Below are 20,890 nucleotides of genomic sequence, written 5' to 3'. Positions count from 1 at the left end.
ATATATTTTTTAAATAAAACAATAATAAAAAAAATCATGTCCTTGCATTTTTTAAATAAAAACAACATAGTTGAAACAATGTATTATTCTTTTACCCAAAAATCTAAATCGGAATCGAAAATCGACTTTTCTGATAAATAAATCGAGATTTTATTTTTAGGCCACATCGAACAACCCTAGTTTGTATTGTAAAGTACAACTTGATGACATCACACATTGTACTTTACAATACAAACCCCAAAATCAATCCTCCAGTTCTAGGCAACACAGAAGGGGGGGAACTTTTTTTCTATTTCCACACAACTCCTCTAAGGTATATTAATGACATATTTCAATATTGAAAATGGGTGGTCTTCCCCTTTAAGTTGTGCTTTGAAGCTATCCACAGAGGAAGCCTGTCGGAGCTTGTTCCAGGCAGTCGGGCCATAAAAACAAAAAGCTGCCTCACCATATATTTTTATATGTCATATCCGGTACGTCAAGCAGGTTATAGCGCTGGAAGACCTGAGGGAGCGGTTAGGGACGTATCTAGACAGATATGGTACAGCCATGCAGACTCAAACCATTGAAAACCAGTTTCTCATCGTCAGAATACACGTCCAACTTGGCTGAACTTCCTGACTCCGTGATCAAGGGGAAGAAGGAAAAAAAACTATAAACTGTTGAAAATGTCCATATATCCCAGCAGAACATCTGTTCCCCAACGTTCAAATACATTACTCAAGAATAAATTCTTAATACATTGTTGTCTAATAAATGACACATTTTGCATTGGAATGGCCTTCAACTCTCTGAACAGCCACATTTAGAGAGTGCTTCGTCACTGTCAGGCAGAATCCTCGTATCTCCCAAGTTTTTAATTTGTACGTGTTTTTTTTTTCTTTTTTCTTTCGGAAAGTAAAGCCCTGCATCACCATACAAGACTGTCCCACAAGACTAAAATAGCCGATCTACAAGCACACAACACCTCGCGGTGCGAGGCGTTGTGTGCTTGTAGATCTTCTATTTTCACTGTTTTAAATCATTTTTAAAACGATAAATACAAAACTAACGGTTTTGGACATACAGTACAAGGTTTCAACAACGGCTTGTTTGATCTGCCACATGACGCCTGATTTGGCTTTGCCCCAGAGCCATGGTCACACGTGCTTCTTGTTCTTGTTTCAGCCTAAAATTATGAGAAACTTTACCTAAAATGTAATAAAAAGAAAAGAAGTCTAAAACTGATTCTTCAAATAGTGATAATTCTATTTTTCTTCATGTTTGCAGATTCTTATATAGCTAATAGTTATGAGGTACAGCCAAGTTGGCAGTGCATTATAACAGTAAAGACTTTCTTTGGGGCTATTATTACTTACATAATATGACTTAATGGTTAACATATTTATGTATACTATCTGACAACAAAAATAAACCCATATAAAGTAGGCCTAATAACTTCAAGAGAATTTGAGACGGCTCCCTTTAGTTAGAACAGAAGTACTGTAGATAAACCACTCCACGCAATTATTAGCCTCGCGTAGCCAGGCTTACTCATCTGCGAAGAGAAAGCCTGGCTACTTCCTCCGGGAGAATTTCACCGGATGTTATTGTTTTTTCACAGTGTGGTGTATTCCCCGCTGGCGAAAAAAAAAAACCGAATCTACTTCTCCCGACCCTTCGGTTGTGCTCGTAATAAATAATATCCAAACAAAAACATGGATTCTGACAAAGGACACCTATTAATTAAGAGCTACAATCTATTGAGGTTTGTTTCGCTAGCGTATGTAAACAGACTGCAACGCATGACGTATAACTTCCGTTAACCACAGCACTTCCGCCACTTCCGGTCAGGGTGCATGGGCAATTATGGGTAAACTATTTTGTGGATCTCTCTGAAATATTATATTTCATGTCACTAAAGAGCTAGAAAACCTTTTAAAGACAAATATCACTTACAGTATCTACAGTATACAACACAGTCAAATATCACTTACAGTATCTACAGTATACAACACAGTCAAATATCACTTACAGTATCTACAGTATACAACACAGTCAAATATCACTTACAGTATCTACAGTATACAACACAGTCAAATATCACTTACAGTATCTACAGTATACAACACAGTCAAATATCACTTACAGTATCTACAGTATACAACACAGTCAAATATCACTTACATTATCTACAGTATACAACACAGTCAAATATCACTTACAGTATCTATACAACACAGTCATCACTTACAGTATCTACAGTATACAACACAGTCATCACTTACAGTCAGGGGCGTCACTAGCAATTCTGGGCCCCTAGGCCAGAAATCTGTATGGGCCCCCCCATGCAAGCGGAGAACCGGCCAACCGGGAACACTTTGTTACTGTTTGAATGACATGTCTCACAATGATACGGTAGCCGTGATCGCCTCAGCAATCATGTTCACCTTATTTGTCAAATTGTAACACCATTTACCATTTTTGTCTACTTTTAGTTTTACTCTTGTAGCCTAAGCAGGATATAAACAAACATGTAGTGTCTGGTGTAACAATTTGACAATGCTAGCTCTTGAAACAAAGTCCAGGAATTTTAACTTGATCTAACCATGATCACTACACATAATCATCCATTACATGCACACTCAGATACAGCTACTGTATTATTAATACAGTATAATCCACAACAGTCCCATGAAATAAAAAGTGCAGACCACCATCATCACCAGCAAGTGAATGAGACACCAGAACTCTGACTTGAGCCCAGCCTCCCACGCAAGCCAATATAAAACAGTATAACAATAAAACACTACATTGTATTTTTAGTAGCAGCTTAAATATGTGCAGGTGTTGTGCAGAATATACAATCACTAATCAATAGCAGCAGTGCTCAAGCAAATGCACATGAGGAGTGAAGCATATAGGCTATACATAGGAAGTAGAATAGGAGAAAAAATAAGCAGTATAGGACTATTCAGATTGGGTGAAGTATGAACACGATTAGCCTACATGCAAAAATGAGTCTGCATGCAATCAGAACTTTGGCTAGTTAGCTAAACTATGGAAAACAAGGGTTGGATATAATGATCTGAGAATACATCTACTGTATAACAGGCTACATCATATAAGGCTATATGAGAATGGCATAACAGGACATTCTTGTGTGTACTGTGTCTGTGTGTATGTACATACATTGTTTTAACAGCAAAGTCAGTCAGTGTGTTTAATCTACAGCAAGATCCTGTGAACATTTTGGGAGTTCACAAAACAATAATAGCCTACTGTGACTGACTGAAACAAAAATATTGTGATGCCTAGATTGTTATTTTTGTATGACATAATCATATGACTACTAGATAGATGATGGGATATTATACAATTATTGTTATTACTAGGGACATCCAGCAGTTTGTCTTGTTTCTCCAGCAGAGTTTCTAGTGTCTCCATCTCTCTCTGGAAGAGGTTGCACATGAACTCTGCAGCGGCCGCACTGAGGCGCTCAAACACAAACACTCTGACATTAATCCTCACACTACTTGACACTATTACCATACTTTAGATAACTAGTCATTGTTGCAACAAACCAAACCATTTTTCACTTTGATTTGGGAACCTACATACATTCATAACATGATGCGATTGTGATCAACTGATCATGTCACTAGTTTGGGAGTGCTTCCTTCCAGAACTTAGCAAACAGGTGTTTCGTTCGAAACACTTGCGTTTGTGCTTAAAACGTTATCCATGCTTATTGCTTAATGGTGTTGGATAAAGAAGGAAGAAGGAAGAGGGGAGAAGATTTTCTGTTGCATGCTTACCCACAGACATCAGCTGCTTCCTTGAGTGTAAACAGTCAAGCTCTCCTCTCAGTTTACAGTAATGAAACATGCTGCTCTATGTCACATTACGTCTTTTTTTCTCTCTCTCCCTGTCTCTGTTCAATGCGTGTTGTGTGGAAGAAGCCGGGGGAGGGTGGAGCGAACAGAACCTGAAAGTTGATCTTATGTTTGCAGTCTTTTTTTTTTCTCTCCCTGTCTCTGTTCAATGCATGCTGTTGTGTGCTGAAGAAGCTGCTTTACAGTCAGGACCGGGGGAGGGTTGGGCGAACAGAACGTGAGAGTTGATCTTATGTTTGCAGGGCCAATGAAAAGACTTTTCCATTTACTTCAGATGATCATAATTATCCTGTAGAGCACACCTAAGTTTCACAACCATAACATGATGCAAGCGGACGCACAAACCGCAAAGCTACTATAGGTCTCAAAACAACGTGAAAGCAGGAGAAACCATTTTAGCTTTGTAAGGGGTGAGTATATAATATAGGGACCCTCAATTATTTAAATTGTATCGCTCATTGGTTTTATTCCAGCAGTAATTTTAAGTTTTTAGACACAAATGATAAACATCATAATAATAATTATTATTATTGGGGGAAAAAGAGTTTTAATCCAGACTTTTCGAGGGCCTCTGGCACCTTGGGCCCCCTTACCTCAGTCTAACTTTCCTACCCCTAGCTACGCCACTGCTTACAGTATCTACAGTATACAACACAGTCAAATATCACTTACAGTATCTACAGTATACAACACAGTCATCACTTACAGTATCTACAGTATACAACACAGTCATCACTTACAGTATCTACAGTATACAACACAGTCAAATATCACTTACAGTATCTACAGTATACAACACAGTCATCACTTACAGTATCTATACAACACAGTCAAAAGTAGCAGATCTTGCAGATCTACAAGTTCACTTTTTCCCCGCCTATAATGACATGCCCAAAATAGGGATGCCAGGTTGAAAGTGGTTAACTCTTTTAGTGCCACCCGTTCACCACTAGAGGGCGCCCCAGGTGCCATAGAAAATCCCATAGAGATATGCTGGTATATGCAGAAGCCCTGCAGCCATGACTTGCCTGAACACTTTCCTTTGTGCATGTACAGGAAGAGGATGAAGTTAGCTTGAAGTTAGCTATTGGCTACCAAGCATTTTAGAAGCCTTATTTTCGTGAACTTAGCCATGATTAAACCTTGCACACCTCATGCATGGGAAAAAAACAGAGAAGAATGAGCTCTAAAAAATCCAATGCAATCCTGGATTGCATTGGAGTGGATTTGTGCAGTTTGTTCACAGCTTTCAAACAAAAAAATCCGATTGGAAATCCGTTCAGGCATTCTTGAGATAATCGCCATTATGTTTTACATGTTATGTAAACAAACATGGCTGCCCTGTATGTTAGATGGGGTTGTATGGGGGTGGAACATGCAAAATCGCGATTGAAATCATGTTCACTAGATTTGATGGGGGTTTTTTTTTTTCAAAAACCGAACATGTTCGGTTTTGGCATATGTAATACGTTTTAAAAAACCGAACATGTTCGGTTTTGGCACTGGATGAGTTAAATTAACACTCAGGAATTTACATTGTACTATAGTTCCATTTAGCTCACAGATAGTCCCTGGGTGAATCTCATTAGTGTGGTTGTCTACAGGGCAACCACACTATAGTCGAGTTCTTGTCTGGCTTTATTATTATTATTATTATTACCCTTATTATTATTTATATGTATATCTAGAGCAGGGGTCTTCAACGTTTTCAGGCCAAGGACCCCTTAGTTGAGAGAGAGATGAAGCAGGGACCCCCCACAACCTTTAGAATCCATTATAGTTTCATTGTTTGACAGCACACTCATCAGTGTATTGTGGATGCATGTCAATTTGTGTTTTCAGATATTGAACCACTTGAACCGTCAATACTTAATAAACTTGACCTTTCGCTCTGTACTTAGTCTGCTCTTGTTCCCCTCTTCACCAAACCTCTTTGCCAAAAATAGGTTCAAGTGGTTAAAAAAAAAGTTTTCTATCACTCAAAGATTTGAAGGACCCCCTGTAGTAACTCTGTTTCAAATGTTTTTTATTCGAGCAAATTACATTAAGTCAGAGATAAATGCAACAATGCATGCTCTTTTTTTTCCTCATTTATTCCACGAAATCAAAAGTTATACATTTACAAAACACACAATGAACAGTTAACATAAATAAATAATACATATACATACAGACAATAGAAAACATACAAGTCATGATCCTAAGTAGTATCTCTGAAAGTCCCATCCCCTTCACCCTGCAGTAACTCTGAGGACCCCCTAGGGGTCCCGGACCCCCTGCTGAAGACCTCTGATCTAGAGTAAGAGTAACCCCAAAAGTCCATTGAGTTCCATTGGTAGGCCTGCCCTGTTCTGATTGGTTCCTCTGAATGGACAATGTAGCGGATTTGAGGATTGGTCAAGCTTCACGTGACATCACAATAATATAATATAAATAGGCAACCACGCTTGCGATTTCAAAGGGCTGCATTCACACTAAAGAGTGATAGACCCTCTCCTTGTCCTTTGAGAATGAGGGGGGGAAGAGTGTCGTCCAATTCATTCTCGATGGAAGTCAAACGGTTTCATGCCTCTTCCAAGCCTCTTGGCTTGAATCAAGCCAAGAGTCTTGAAAGAGGCAATAAACCATGTGACTTCCATAGGGAATGAATTGGATGACACCCTCCCCCCTCATTCTCAAAGGACAAGGAGAGGGCAGGTGACTTTACTGTTTGTAGGAAGCCTCAGAATTTCATCTTTCTAGTTTATGCTTTCATAATAAGAGCACACTTCCTCAATAAGCTCTGCCATTACCAGTGACGGCCATGTTCAGCGTCACTGGAGTTGTGAACTAACACAGAGTAGCAGGTGCTGTGCAGAGGGCATGTGGGAGCGTTTATGAATGCTAACACGGTGCGGGGTTCTTTATTAAGCCCCTGAGAACGCAGCACAGGGCCTTTAAAACAATATATATGTTCACATTTCACTCGGACACACACACACACACACACACACGCACGCACGCACGCACACACACACACACACACACTACCTGTGCAAACGCATTTGCATCTGTGACGTGCACTTCCACATGTGTAATCATGGGAGCATGCACACACACACACACACACACACACACACACACACACACACACACACACACACACACACACACACACACACACACACACACACACACACACACACACAGTTTTGTATTTGTACCCTTTTGGGGACATTTGGGGAAATTACATAGACTAACCTCTATCCCTAAACCTAACCCTAAACCCAACCCTAAACCTTGTGGGGAACTATTATTTTGTCCCCACAAAGTAGGGAGGTCCCCTGAATGTGACTGTGCTAACATGTTTTTAGTCCCCAAATGGGACCATTTACAAACACACACACGCACACGCACGCACGCACGCACGCACGCACGCACGCACGCACGCACGCACGCACGCACGCACACACACACACACACACACACACACACACACACACACACACACACACACACACACACACACACACACACACACACACGCACACACACACACACACACACACACACACACACACATATGCAACAGAGTTGTTGTTGCTCTCTGGGGTAATGTGTGTGGGAGCAGGACGCGGCCAGCTGGCCAGACCATCATCCATCCATCAGTGTTTTGTTTCTGTTTGCTCCATGATGGAAACCTCATGTGATTTGTTGTCAATAGTTTAAGTTTCACTTCCTGTTTTCACTGCAGTAATTGCTTCCTCCTTCCTGTCAACACATGCGGCTGCATCACGTATACACCAGGGTTCTCCTTCCTGCTCACAGGCAGGGGCGTCACAAGGGGTAGGAAAGTGGGACTGAGTTACCAGGGCCCAAGGTGGAGGGGCCCTAGTAACTTTAGCTATTAAAAAATAGCAGATATACAAGCTCACAGCGCGGCACCGAGTGCCGCGCTGTGAGCTTGTAGATCTGCTATTTTCTTGAAAAGTCGTGAAAATGTGTGCAAATCTTTGAATATATGTCTTTTTTAAGCGAACATTTGCAACTCAAATTTTGCTTCTGAGGGGGTCCCTGGAACTAAATATTTTGAGATGGGGGTCCGTGGCCAAATACATATCATCTTGAGGGTCCTTCACATGAAAACGTTTGAGCACCACTGACATAGAAACATACGTTTCTTGCACACATTTTCAAGATTTTTCAAAAATAGCAGATCTACAAGCTCGCAGCGCGGCACTCGGTGCCGCGCTGTGAGCTTGTATATCTGCTATTTTTTCAATAGTTAACATTCATGGGGGGCCCACAGTGAATCCTTGTACCCAGGGCCCAGAATTTGGTGTGAAAAGTAATGTATTACTGTAACGGCGAGTACAATACCGAGTAGAATGGCCGAAGCTCCGGAGACGAAATCCGTCGCTGATTTGTCATCATCACGGCTCCACAAGCACAAAATAGTCATCCCATAACATTGAGGTGGACGGGGGATCTCATCTTTAATGTCCATTATCTCAAAACTACACTTTAGAAGCGAAGATGGAGGCAGATGCTCGCTTATATAACACATGTATAAATACTCCGATGCAATCCAGCATGGCACCACATAACAATGATCGGTTCCGGCGCAGGATGCGATGACGTCAGACCGGAAGTAATCAGCACGTGGACTTCTGGCCTTCAAAATAAGATAACGGGAGTGAATGGGGCCGGGGGGGGGGCACTCTGGATATTTTAATCCGTTAAAGTCAGAAGCTTTTAATGAGTTAATAAACTTGACCTTTCACTCTGAACTTAGTCTGCTCTTTTTCCCCTCTACACCAAAGCTCTTTGCCAAAAATAGACGATCTACAAGCTCACAACGCCTCGCAGAGCGAGGCGGCGTGAGCTTGTCGATTTTTGGATACAGTTCTCAGAATATGGATGCTAGGGTTCAAAAGGTTAACATAAAAAAGGAGAAAAAAAGTTTCTATCACACAAAGATTTGGAGGACCCCCTGTAGTAACTCTGGGGACCCCCTAGGGGTCCAGGACCCCCTGCTCTATACAGTACAGTATGTGTTCTGGAGTCGGGCTCTGAACATTGTTTGGTTATCTCCAGCTTATCCCCAAGGTTATCTTTGATATCCTTTTCTGTCCAATGGATTCTCATTAGCCTCTTGGTAGCATTTGTCCTGTGATTTTGACAGTTATGAGAGCTGAGCAATTAAATGATGTGAAGAACTGGAAGAAATGGACTTATATTGTATATTGGGAAATGTAACTCGTTGCAAGAACGATTGAAACATTTTCAGTAATATGTTAATCCTTGTAATAACGACACCACAACACAATTGTAATGTTCATTTGTTTTTTGTTTTTTCTTTTTGTGTTGAATTTTCTATCTGGAAAATAATACATGAATAAGTTACAGAAACTAATTTGACAGTTATGGCTCCAGCTGGCACAGGAGAACACTAACAAGAGGCTGGGACAAAACCTCTGGCACCTCTAGTGATGAGTACTGCACAGGGGCGTCACAAGGGGGGGAAAAGTGGGACTGATTCACTTGGGCCCAAGGTGGAGGGAGCCTTAGTTATTTTATACTTTAGCTATTGAAAAATAGCAGATATACAAGCTCACAGCGCGGCACCGAGTGCCGCGCTGCGAGCTTGTATATCTGCTATTTTTGAAAAGTAGTGAAAATGTGTGCAAATCTATGAATATTATGTGTTTTTTAAGCGAACATTTGTATGGGGGTCTGTGGCCAAATACATATCATTTTGGGGGTCCTTCACATGAAAACGTGTGAGCACCACTGACATAGAAACATTTTTTTTTTTTCAAACTTTTTTAGAAAATTTGAAATATTCAAAAATAGCAGATCTACAAGCTCGCAGCACGGCACTCGGTGCTGCGCTGTGAGCTTGTATATCTGCTATTTTTCAATAGTTAAAGCACAAAATAATGTGTTCCCAGTCTAAATGGGTTTAACACCCTCCCCCTATGAAGAACATTTATGGGGGGCCCGCAGTGAATCCTTGTACCCAGCCAGGGCCCAGAATTCGGTGTGACGCCCCTGGTGCTGCATATGGTTGAGAAACACTGCAGGGTCAACAAAGCTTTCTCAAACATTGAGTCTCGGGATCTTATAAAACTGCAGATAAAGAATGACTCAAACAGAGCCACTGGCATCACTTCCCTGTGCGATAGATCTGTGTTTCTCAAAGTGGGGTCCGGGGACCCCCAGGGGTCCTTGAGAGCCTTCCAGGGCGTATCTCCAGCTAAATTGATAGGGCTATTCGAAAATAGCCGATCTGCAAGCTCACAACGTGTCATGATGCAATCCCCCCCCATTCCACCAGGAAATCGAGTCCTGCATGTAAAAGCATTGCACCAAGTTCTTTGTATGTGTGCATTCTGTGCAAACCTGGTCAATAAACACAATTCTGATTGTCATTCTATTTCTAATGAATCTTTTCCTTCATTCATTGGCTTTGTGTCTCCTCCACAGTGTTCCGAAAAGTAGACACCTTATCTATTGAAGAGACCCTCTACCACCAGAAGATCACCAAGGTGGAGCAGGGAATAGAGGGTAGGACGAGGCAGGGGACAATCAATGCACATTGTGTTGGGGGATAATTCATTACATATAAGTAATAATGCATTACATACAAATAGTACTTTCATGAGAAACAATAGTGGAATGTATACTTTTACAACTTGGATATTACTACTGTTAGCCTGGCATGGCCAGACAAATATCACTGCGTAGACATTAGTCTGGAATCTGCAAGCCCAAATTAAAAGAAAATGCCTATATTTCCATTCTGGGCCCTGATTGGTCCCTCACTACTTTCGGAGGGAGTGAAATCCAATGTGCGGTGCCAGACCGCACATTGTATTGGCAGATTTTTTTGTATTGGCAGATTTGTCTGGTTTCCAGGCTACTCTTAGCTAGGATATGATATGTCAAGTAATGCATTCATTTGGAAAAACACTGTTAATTATAGTATTTTTAAAGCTGAATTCATGCATGGTAATGGAGTGCAGTTTGTCTACAATTTGCTATTGAAGCGTTTTTATTTTATAGTATATAATATTTTCTAGAAGGCGGCAGGTGCTACAGGTTTTTTTTAATACCAATAACATTATTGTGGCATTCTACTAATAGCCAACCCATTTCCATTCAACTTATTGCTTTATTATATTATTATTATTATCTTTTTGTTATAGCTTTTCCTCTAGCGATTCATTTTGTGTTTTGTGCAAGTAATGTAAAAATAATATTATACATTATTTGACACGAGAAATAATATTCCACCAATCCATTCATTTCAAGAGAGACCAGCAGGTCAGGGAACGTTCAGTAATATTTTCTTCTTCTCTCCCTGACAGACCTGAGCTCCACTACTAACTGTTCAGGCTGTCTGGATGTCAGTCACTACACCGACGAGATCAGCCGCTTGAAGAGAGAGTTTGAAGACATCCAGAGGATGATCCTTGGACAGGAGCAGGTACAGTAACAGTACAGTACAGTACAGTACAGTACAGTACAGTACGGTGCACATAGAATCATGTTAGGGGCTTTTTCTGCAACTTTCTCCTGTTTTCTTAGAAAGCTCAGTGGAAAAATACACATGTACCCCAAACCCAAGATGTTGAAACTTGATGTGTCTTGTTGGACCGCATAGCCTTTTACTTGTAGTCTTTTTCATATTGTTGCTTGTAACCTTAACACTTCGCCAGCTAGCCGTGACATTTCTATTATTATATTATGATCTGAACCGCATTAATTTTACAAGACCTTCAGCGCTATATCACGTGGTCTTCATCCCCCATAACCATCAGGCGATCCCCGTTGTATTCTCACCACAGTCCCCAGCGAAATTCCTCTGTCTGCATTGGCTTAGAGTGGCGGTTTAGGCCGACGCATCTTCTCCCCGTGCGTTTCGCGTGCGCGATCCGTTCACGTAAATGTCGGCTCAAATAATCCAAGTATGACTCTACTGTAGATATGAACATTTTCGCTAGCTTAGCCCCCAGCACTCCAGCTATGCGAGCACGAGCGTCTAAACAGAAAATGGACGGCCGCTGGGAAGCTATTACAGGGAAAGGACCTGACGTCACTTCTGCTTCATGTCAGACGAGCCATGCACTATCGATGGACGAGCGGTGACTAGGGAAGGTTAGACGATCGCCGATTTTCGGATAAAAATAATTTATTTCGTTTTTAATGACATAGTACGGTAAAAGACGGCACAGCTGAGACATCCTTGCTCAGATGTCCGGTATAAAACGGTTTTAATATTAAGTGGCTCCCCGTGGCTTGGAAATGGGCTCCACCATGAATTTCAAATTTTTTATTTCATTTTTTTCTTGTTTTTTGGTCTGGTGTCTCTTCCAGCCCCAAAAAACTCCATTCATTAACTCTAAGCCTTGCTGAGTGAGTGTGTCCCAACGGTTCTCTCCTGAAATGAGGACTGGTGTGAGTTCACACCAGGGCCCATTTCCTATTGGGCCCCGTAGAGAAGGGGGCGGTACTTTTTGGGAGGCTATAGTCTATTGAGACTATATATATGAGGTGTGGTACACCTCAGATAGAGTTAAAGTGGTACTAAAATTGGAACGATACAGAGAAGATTACGATTGACTCTACATGGTTCTCATCATGTTTCTCCAATATTCTCTGTATCGTTCCAATTTTAGCCCAAAGACAGCGCCTCGTTGCCAACAAAGGGCATTTTGGTATTGCGTCTGAAACGGCTTGGAATTAGAATATATATTTTGAAAAGCATGCTGGGGCCCCTTTCACTCTGGGTGAATGAATTTCCCCCTTGCGATAATAAAGGTATTATCTCATCTATGAATTCACCTTTATTCCCTCCTTCCCTCCCTCTTTCTCGTTCCGTCTTACTGTTAGTCCAGGCGTTTCGGGCAGTATTTTGATGGAATCGTGCACTTTATGAAAGAAGCATGACATTTGGCACACAGTTAGAACATACTATATGGAACATTTTTGGCTATAGGGGCATCGCAGATTTGTCTTGGGAAACTTGTGGGAGCCAATCAAAGTTGGGCTCTCATAGACTTTACTATACAGTAAAATAATACAAAAAATAAATATGCTTTAAGTAGCATATGAGGGGTCAAACAAGGTGTTTTTCGGGATTCTGAATCCAATGCAAGCATTTGTTTTGCAGGAAAAACATTCCTTGGGCTAAAAACTGACCCCATAATTTGTCAATAAAACCATGGCTTAGTGATGAGTCATCATTTTTCAGTTTTGTGGCGGCCGTTTCTTGGAAAGGAATGTTTTTCCTGCAAAAAAAAATGCTTGCATTGGATTCAGAATCCTGAAAAACACCTAGTTTGACCCCTCATATGCTACTTAAAGCATATTTATTTTTTGTATTATTTTACTCTATAGTAAAGTCTTTGAGAGACCAACTTTGATTGGCTCCCACAAGTTTCCCGAGACAAATCTGCGATGCCCCTATAGCCAAAAATCTTCCATATGGCCTGTTCTAACTGTGTGCCAGATTTCATGCTTCTTTCATAAAGTGCCCGATTTTTGCCTGAAACGCCCAGACTATGTTGCTCTCCCCCGGCCAGGTTCTGCACCAGGCATCTCAGACGCAGGCCACTCTGAAGACGACCAGCGGCCGTCTGTCCCGGGACCTCCAGAACCACACGGTCTCCATCAAGCTGCTCAACCAGTCGGTGGAGCGGTACATGGGCCAGGTGGAGGGCTGGAGGGACGTGATCGAGGAGACGGACGAGAGGATGAAGAGCCTGCTGCAGGACCAGTACGACCTCAAAGCCACCGTGACGCAGGTCAACACCACCGTGGGCCTCAGGTAGGAGGAGCCATGGACGCAGGCACGTGCACACATAGCTCTGGTCCATCGCGTCTCCTCCCGGAGACGCTCTGACAGACCCGTCGGGAAATGGCTAGACTCGAGATTGTCGGCCCCTCCGAGCGCTCAACTTCAGTCAAAATAAACAAAACTGTTTCACTACTCACCAAACCAAAGGTAGTTTTGCGTTGTTGAAAGTCTATTCTCCGCGGTGGTGAACCCCTCAGCACCCCACCCACTCTGCAAAATACATTATTTTTGGCATGAAATAAAGTGCATCCAACTCGACCTCGAGCTCACAGCTTGTATATCTGCTATTTTTGAAAAATCGTGAAAATGTGTGCAAGAAACCTATGTCAAGGACCCCCAAGATGATATGTATTTGGCCACGGACCCCGATCTCAAAATATTTAATTCCAGGGACCCCCAGAAGCAAAATTTGAGTTAGAAATGTTCGCTTAAAAAATACATATATTCAAAGATTTTCACACTTTTTCACAACTTTTCAAAAATAGCAGATCTACAAGCTCGCAGCGCGGCACTCGGTGCCGCGCTGTGAGCTTGTATATCTGCTATTTTTCAATAGATAAAGTTATTAGGGCCCCTCCACCTTGGGCCCTGGTAACTCAGTCCCACTTTCCTACCCCTTGTGACGCCCCTGGACACAGGGTCCCCACGGTCAGGAAATTCCTGGAAATATTTTGAAATCAGAAAAAAAGATTTTTCCAGTACTGGAAAAGTTTTGGAATTGATCAAGGGTCCTGGAAGGTCCTGGAAAAAAAATTGCTATGCATTGTCTTTGCTTATTGATTTTGTTAATACCTCACCACAGTCCCCAGCGAAATTCCTCTGTCTGCATTGGCTTAGAGTGGCGGTTTAGGCCGACGCATCTTTTAATTTTAATAATCCATTTTTGTATTAAATATTTTTCATTTTCCCAAATAATTATTAAAAATGAATGAAAAAAGTTATCGAAAAAACACGGCCTGCTCACGTATTAGGAGGGTAGTATGAGTCAACAGAAAAAACAACGGGTGTTTTTAATGAATCTATCGTGGTTAAAATGGAGTTTGAAGTTACAATGGGTGTGTATGTGGAGAGAGGGCCTGGGCGTGTCGGGCCTGGTAACATTTACATCAAATATCTAAATATTGAATCAAGCAAATTAAAAACTGTTCAGGGTGTTCATAAAAGCCTGATTAGACGATAAAATGACTTTGAAAGTGTAATATCCCTTTAACACATTTAGAACGGGTACACATTATTGTGTATCATTATTTTATGCTTTAACTATTGAAAAATAGCAGATATACAAGCTCACAGCCGCGCCGCAAGCTTGTAGATCTGCTATTTTTTTAAGCGTGAACATCTGAATTTTGACCCGATTCTATAAGTGTCTTTTGAATCCTTCTAAGATTCTTTGATAAACCCATGTTTCTATGTCCGCAATCTGGCCAGCCATCGTCAAAGAGAAGGTCCTTTTCACTTAACTGGAGCTCAGTTAGTCTGTTCTTGAGAGACTACTATGTCAGTGGTTCTGAAACCTTTTCACGTGAAGGACCCCCAAAATGATATGTATTTGGCCACGGACCCCCATCTCAAAATATTGAGTTCAAGGGGCACCCCCCCAGAAGCAAAATTTGAGTTACAAATGTTCGCTTAAAAAATACATATATTCAAAGATTTGCACACATTATCACGACTTTTAAAAAATAGCAACAAGCTCACAGCGCGGCACCGAGTGCTGCGCTGTGAGCTTGTAGATCTGCTATTTTTCACTGGTTAAACTAAAGCATTCAATAATTCTAGGCCTAAATGGTTTTTAAAACGAATACTTTGTCCTGTCCCGTGTCCCAGCGCCATGTGGATGGACGCGCTGCAGAGGAAGGCGGACGAGGAAACGCTGGTCCTGCAGAAGATGACGGCGGACTGGCAGAACTACAGCCGCGTGCTGAGCGCCCTCAAGTCCAACTCCAGCATCACCACGCAGACGGTGCGCAGCGTGCAGAGCGGCATCTCCACCACGCACCAGAGGATCAGCATGTCCTCCGAGATGGTCCACGACCTCACCCTGCAGGTGAGTCTGTTTGGAGATGGTCCACGACCTCACCCTGCAGGTGAGCCTGCTTATTACTACGATGGAGATCAACAAGCTCACAACGTTACATATAGAGCATCGCAGTTGAAGCCCCACCCCGTCCTCACTCTGGTGTCGGAAGCGTTTTCCGCATTCATTTCTTCCATAGACATTTCATAAAGTATTTATTTAAACGTTTTTAAGCCTTGGACAAAGCCACCTCGGCTGGAGAGGGATCATGTCAATATTCACATTTTTTTTTAATGCAAAGATTAATTAGAAAGCTGAAAAAAAGGACAGGGTACAAGACTGTGTACATCATTATTTTTAAAATCGCGGAAACTACACTCCCAGAATGCATTGCGAATGTTGTGGTTGTTTCCTGAAATACAGCCCTTAAATCACGCTCAGTTTAGTTATCCAGGCCAGCATATGGCCTGAAATGTAGTGATTGTCATCTCTGTGGACTCTCTTATCGTCATCTTTAACACAGTGCATCATATTTGTAAAAGAAAGTATTAGCTCACGCAGTTCTGCTGATGTGCAATAATCTGCCGGGCAGACAGGGGGCAGTAAGCTACTTCCGCGGTAACCGCAAGATATGTGAAAGAAGAAGAAGCTAGACCAATCACAGACGTCGTTTTTACGTTTAGCAGCATGGGAAATGCAGTTCTTCTCCGTGCGATCTTGATTAAAACGTGTTTTTACTAAAACTAGAGTGATTGCATGCATACATAGCCATTTTACAACCACCAGCCTAGTGGTAAGTGTACAATGAATTGCTACGACTTTGTGGCTGATAGTGAAAAACCCTATGGTAAATATGAATGGCCAGCTTGCTTCCGACACCTCACTGCGATGCTCTATTAGTGACGCATTGTGAGCTTTGTTGTTAATGTTTTCGTATAAATTGGGATTATGAGTTTTTTTTTACTGCTATATTTCATAACATTTTGTAAAGTTTGATATTGCCGGATATTCTATGGCTCTGTAAGCTCTGTAAAGCAACTTAAGGTGTGTGTGTGTGTGTGTGTGTGTGTGTGTGTGTGTGTGTGCGTGTGCGTGTGCGTGTGCGTGTGCGTGTGCGTGTGTGTGCGTGTGCGTGTGCGTGTGTGCGTGCGTGCGTGCGTGCGTCCAGGTGATGAACCTACAGATGCAGTTGGACAATGTGACTTCCTTCATGGATGAACATGAGGAGAACATGCACGACCTCCACTATCATTCCAGGTAGCACGCACTCGTCACGATACTGGATTTCTTAACTTCGATAGGATATTTTGAAAAATGTCGATACTCTATATACCATTTTCGATATCACGCAACCACAGCGATTTTAGTGCAATTTCTTTTTCTTTTTTTTTATAAAAATGCAGAACTTCTTGAGGTAGATGGTAGTGCACTTTTTCACATTATAAGTACAAATAGGCCTTTAAAATAACTAGGAATAAGCCAAAGTAGGAAGGATACACATAAAAGTAACGTTGGTGTAAACCAACGAGAGAGGTAAAAACTGAGTATCGATATTATCGATACTATGGAAAAGTCATATTGAAAATCTAGTACTATATTCAAAATCGATACTATTCAATAAATCAATATTGTTTACAACACTAGCACGCATGCATGCACGCACATTTCACAATGCTTAATACCTTGGCTATTTTTGAATACCTAGGCCTGGGGCCAATTCTGATATCTTCACAAATTGGTACCACCCAAGGTGACCGTACATTTTTTACATTTTTGACTTCCTACATGTCTCTAGTTTACATTTTGGTATGATAACCCTTTCTGAGACCCAGCTTAATTGATGTTATCACCCGCTAGAGTCGGTCTCCCATCGAATTTCTATACAGGAGGAAAATACCCTGAAAACTTTTTTTTTCTGGGTATTTAAGTAGGATGTGAGGGGTCTAACTAGGGGTTTGTCATGATGCTGAATCCATTGCAAGCATTTGTTTTGCACGAAAAACATTCCGTGGGCTAGAAATGGCCTCAGAAAACAATACACGTATGGGTGAGTATTCATGTTAGTTGGAGGCCTTAGGGTTTTTTTTCTCGTGCTAATAAGTCTAAAAGTGCAAAATTTTGCACAGATGTAGCTCAGGGCATGCTCTAATGATTTAGCTAGGGCGCCCGAGTCGGCGACCTTCGGGGTCACCACAGCACCCACAAAACTCTGAAAAGTGATGACTCATGACTTTTCATCACTAAAGTCGATGGGAGCCCAACTTGATTTGGCCGCTGTGGCGACCCCGAATGTCGCAGACTCGGGCGCCCTAGCTAAATCATTAGAGCATGCCATGAGTTACATCTGTGCAAAATGTTGCACTTTTAGACTGAGTAGCACGAGAAAAAAAACCCTAAGGCCTCCGACTAACATGAATACTCACCCATACGTGTATTGTTTTCTGAGGCCATTTCTAGCGCACTGAATGTTTTTTGTGCAAAACAAATGCCTGCAATGGATTCAGCATCATGACAAACCCCTAGTTAGACCCCTCACATCCCACTTAAATACCCAGAAAAAAAAACTTTTCTGGGTATTTTCCTCCTGTATAGAAAGTCGATGGGAGACCGACTCTAGCGGCTGATAACATCAATTAAGCTGGGTCTCAGAAAGGGTTATCATACCAAAATGTAAACTAGAGACATGTAGGAAGTCAAAAATGTAAAAAATGTACGGTCACCTTGGGTGGTACCAATTTGTGAAGATATCAGAATTGGCCCCAGGCCTAACCCAAGGTATTAAAAAACACTCTGGAACAGCCTGCCCCGCCACGTTAGATCTGTCCAATCCATCAAGGTGTTTAAGTCTGTACAGATTCAATATTTTTTTATCTTATTTATTTCATTCTGTGCATACATTTGGTTTGTGCTTATTTGGACACACACGTACATTATGTGTAAGAGATATACAAGAGATATACGAGAAACGAGATATACAAGCTCACAGCGCGGCACCGAGTGCCGCGCTGCGAGCTTGTAGATCTGAATTTTTTTTTGTAAGTCGTGAAAATGTGTGCAAATCTTTGAATATATGTATTTTCAAAGCGAACGATTGTAACTCAAATTTTCCTTCTGGGTGGTCCCTGGAACTAAATATTTTGAGATGCGGGTCCTTGGCCAAATAAATATCATTTTGGGGGTCCTTCACATGAAAAGGTTTGAGAACCACTGACATAGTAGTCTCTCAAGAACAGACAAACTGAGCTCCAGGTAAGTGAAAAGGACCTTTTCTTTGACGATGGCTGGCCAGATTGCTGACACAGAAACATAGGTTTTTCAAAAAAATCTTAGAAGGATTCAAAAGACACTTATAGAATCGAGTCAAAATTCTAAGATTTTTCAAAAATGGCAGATCTACAAGCTCGCAGCGCGGCACTCGGTGCCGCACTCTGAGCTTGTATATCTGCTATTTTTCAATAGTTAAAGCATACAATAATGATACACAATATAGTGTACCCGTTCTGAATGGGTTAACCTGTTTTGATGCTATATTAGCTAATTCTGCGGGGGACCGCCTGGAACCAACGTATTGATCCAACGTATTGATCGCTGCCCTCTCAGACAGTGTTGTGTGCGCAGGGGTGTCACACCAAATTCTGGGCCCTGGGTACAAGGATTCACTGCGGGCCCCCCAAGAATGTTAACTATTGAAAAATAGCAGACATACAAGCTCGCAGCGCGGCACCGAGTGCCGCGCTGCGAGCTTGTAGATCTGCTATTTTTGAAAAATCGTGAAAATGTGTGCAAGAAACCTATGTCAAGGACCCACAAGATGATATGTATTTGGCCACGGACCCCGATCTCAAAATATTTAGTTCCAGGGACCCCCCAGAAGCAAAATTTTAGTTAGAAATGTTCGCTTAAAAATACATGTATTCAAAGATTTTCACACATTTTCACAACTTTTCAAAAATAGCAGATCTACAAGCTCACAGCGCGGCACTCGGTGCCGCGCTGTGAGCTTGTATATCTGCTATTTTTCAAAAGTTAAAGTTACTAGGGCCCCTCCACCTTGGGCCCCAGTAACTCAGTCCCACTTTCCTACCCCTTGTGACGCCCCTGTGTGCGTGTCTCTCTACAGGTACTACGAGAACCGCACGGGCGAGCGTTTCTCCACCATCGACGGCAGGCTGAACTCCATCGACATGGAGATCGACACCATCTCGTCCAGCATCAACGCCACGGTCAGCCACGTCCAGAGCATGTACAAGTACATCAACATGGAGAGCTCGTCCTGCCAGAGCCGCCTGGGCAGCCACGCAGAGGACCTGCAGGTAACTGGAGCCACACCAAGATAGCCTGACTGCAAGCGTCAGACTCTATCACACACTTCGTTTTGGGAAGAGAGTCTGAGATTTCGGGTTTAAAAAAATGTTAAGTTGACTTGCTCTTAATTGCTCCCTCTGAACTTCAAAGGGCTTGTGAGCTGCTGTAATTGGTTGAGCCATACAAGTGTCAATAGCTCGTTAGTCTCTGAAAGCATCAAAGACTACAATCTGTTTGATGTCTGTAATAAGAGTGGAGGGGGGAATGTGTTTGAATACACACAGACTCGCCTGATTGGCTGAATGGTTTTGAACCAGGCCACCACCCACCACGTGCCCCAAGCCTACAGCCCTGATTGGCTCGCCCTCTCTGAGGGCTGGTGGAAAAAGCTTATTTAATGAGTGAAGGGCCAGACTACACAACACCACCACTACCAACAGGGGGTGGTGTTGTGCAGTCTGGTTTATTAACCAGGCTAACACCAAGAGCTGACTGTTATTTACCCATTTAGGCCTAGGATTATTGAATGCTTTAACCAGTTAAAAATAGCAGATATACAAGCTTGCAGCGCGGCTGCAAGCTTGTATATCTGCTATTTTTTAAAAGTCATGAAAATGTGTGAACATCTTTGAATATATGTTTTTTTTTTTAAGCGAACGTTTGTAACTCAAATTTTGCTTCTGGGTGGTCCCTGGAACTAGATATTTTGAGATGGGGTGTCCGTGGCCAAATACCTATCATTTTGGGGGGTCCTTCACATGAAAATGTTTGAGAACCACTGACATAGTAGTCTCCCAAGAACAGACTAACTGAGCTCCACTCCAGTTAAGTGAAAAGGACCTTTTCTTT

At 42.0% G+C, this 20,890-nt stretch overlaps 1 protein-coding gene across 1 annotated transcript in view; it reads left to right on the top strand.

Annotated features, from left to right (window-relative positions):
• Window positions 1-20,890, top strand: part of scara3 (scavenger receptor class A, member 3) — a gene marked incomplete at both ends in the record, with an annotated part of 45,067 nt that overhangs the window by 14,934 nt on the left and 9,243 nt on the right. The window contains 6 exons of the mRNA XM_080745069.1: window positions 10,344-10,424; window positions 11,228-11,346; window positions 13,445-13,689; window positions 15,547-15,766; window positions 16,905-16,993; window positions 19,857-20,049. Of these exons, the coding sequence (XP_080601195.1) occupies window positions 10,344-10,424; window positions 11,228-11,346; window positions 13,445-13,689; window positions 15,547-15,766; window positions 16,905-16,993; window positions 19,857-20,049 (947 nt within the window). The remainder of the gene's footprint in view (window positions 1-10,343; window positions 10,425-11,227; window positions 11,347-13,444; window positions 13,690-15,546; window positions 15,767-16,904; window positions 16,994-19,856; window positions 20,050-20,890) is intronic.

This window comes from Nannobrachium achirus (assembly GCF_963921795.1).
Source record: "Nannobrachium achirus genome assembly, chromosome: 16".
Classification (NCBI taxonomy): domain Eukaryota; kingdom Metazoa; phylum Chordata; class Actinopteri; order Myctophiformes; family Myctophidae; genus Nannobrachium; species Nannobrachium achirus.
This window is presented reverse-complemented; position numbering and strand designations above follow the sequence as displayed.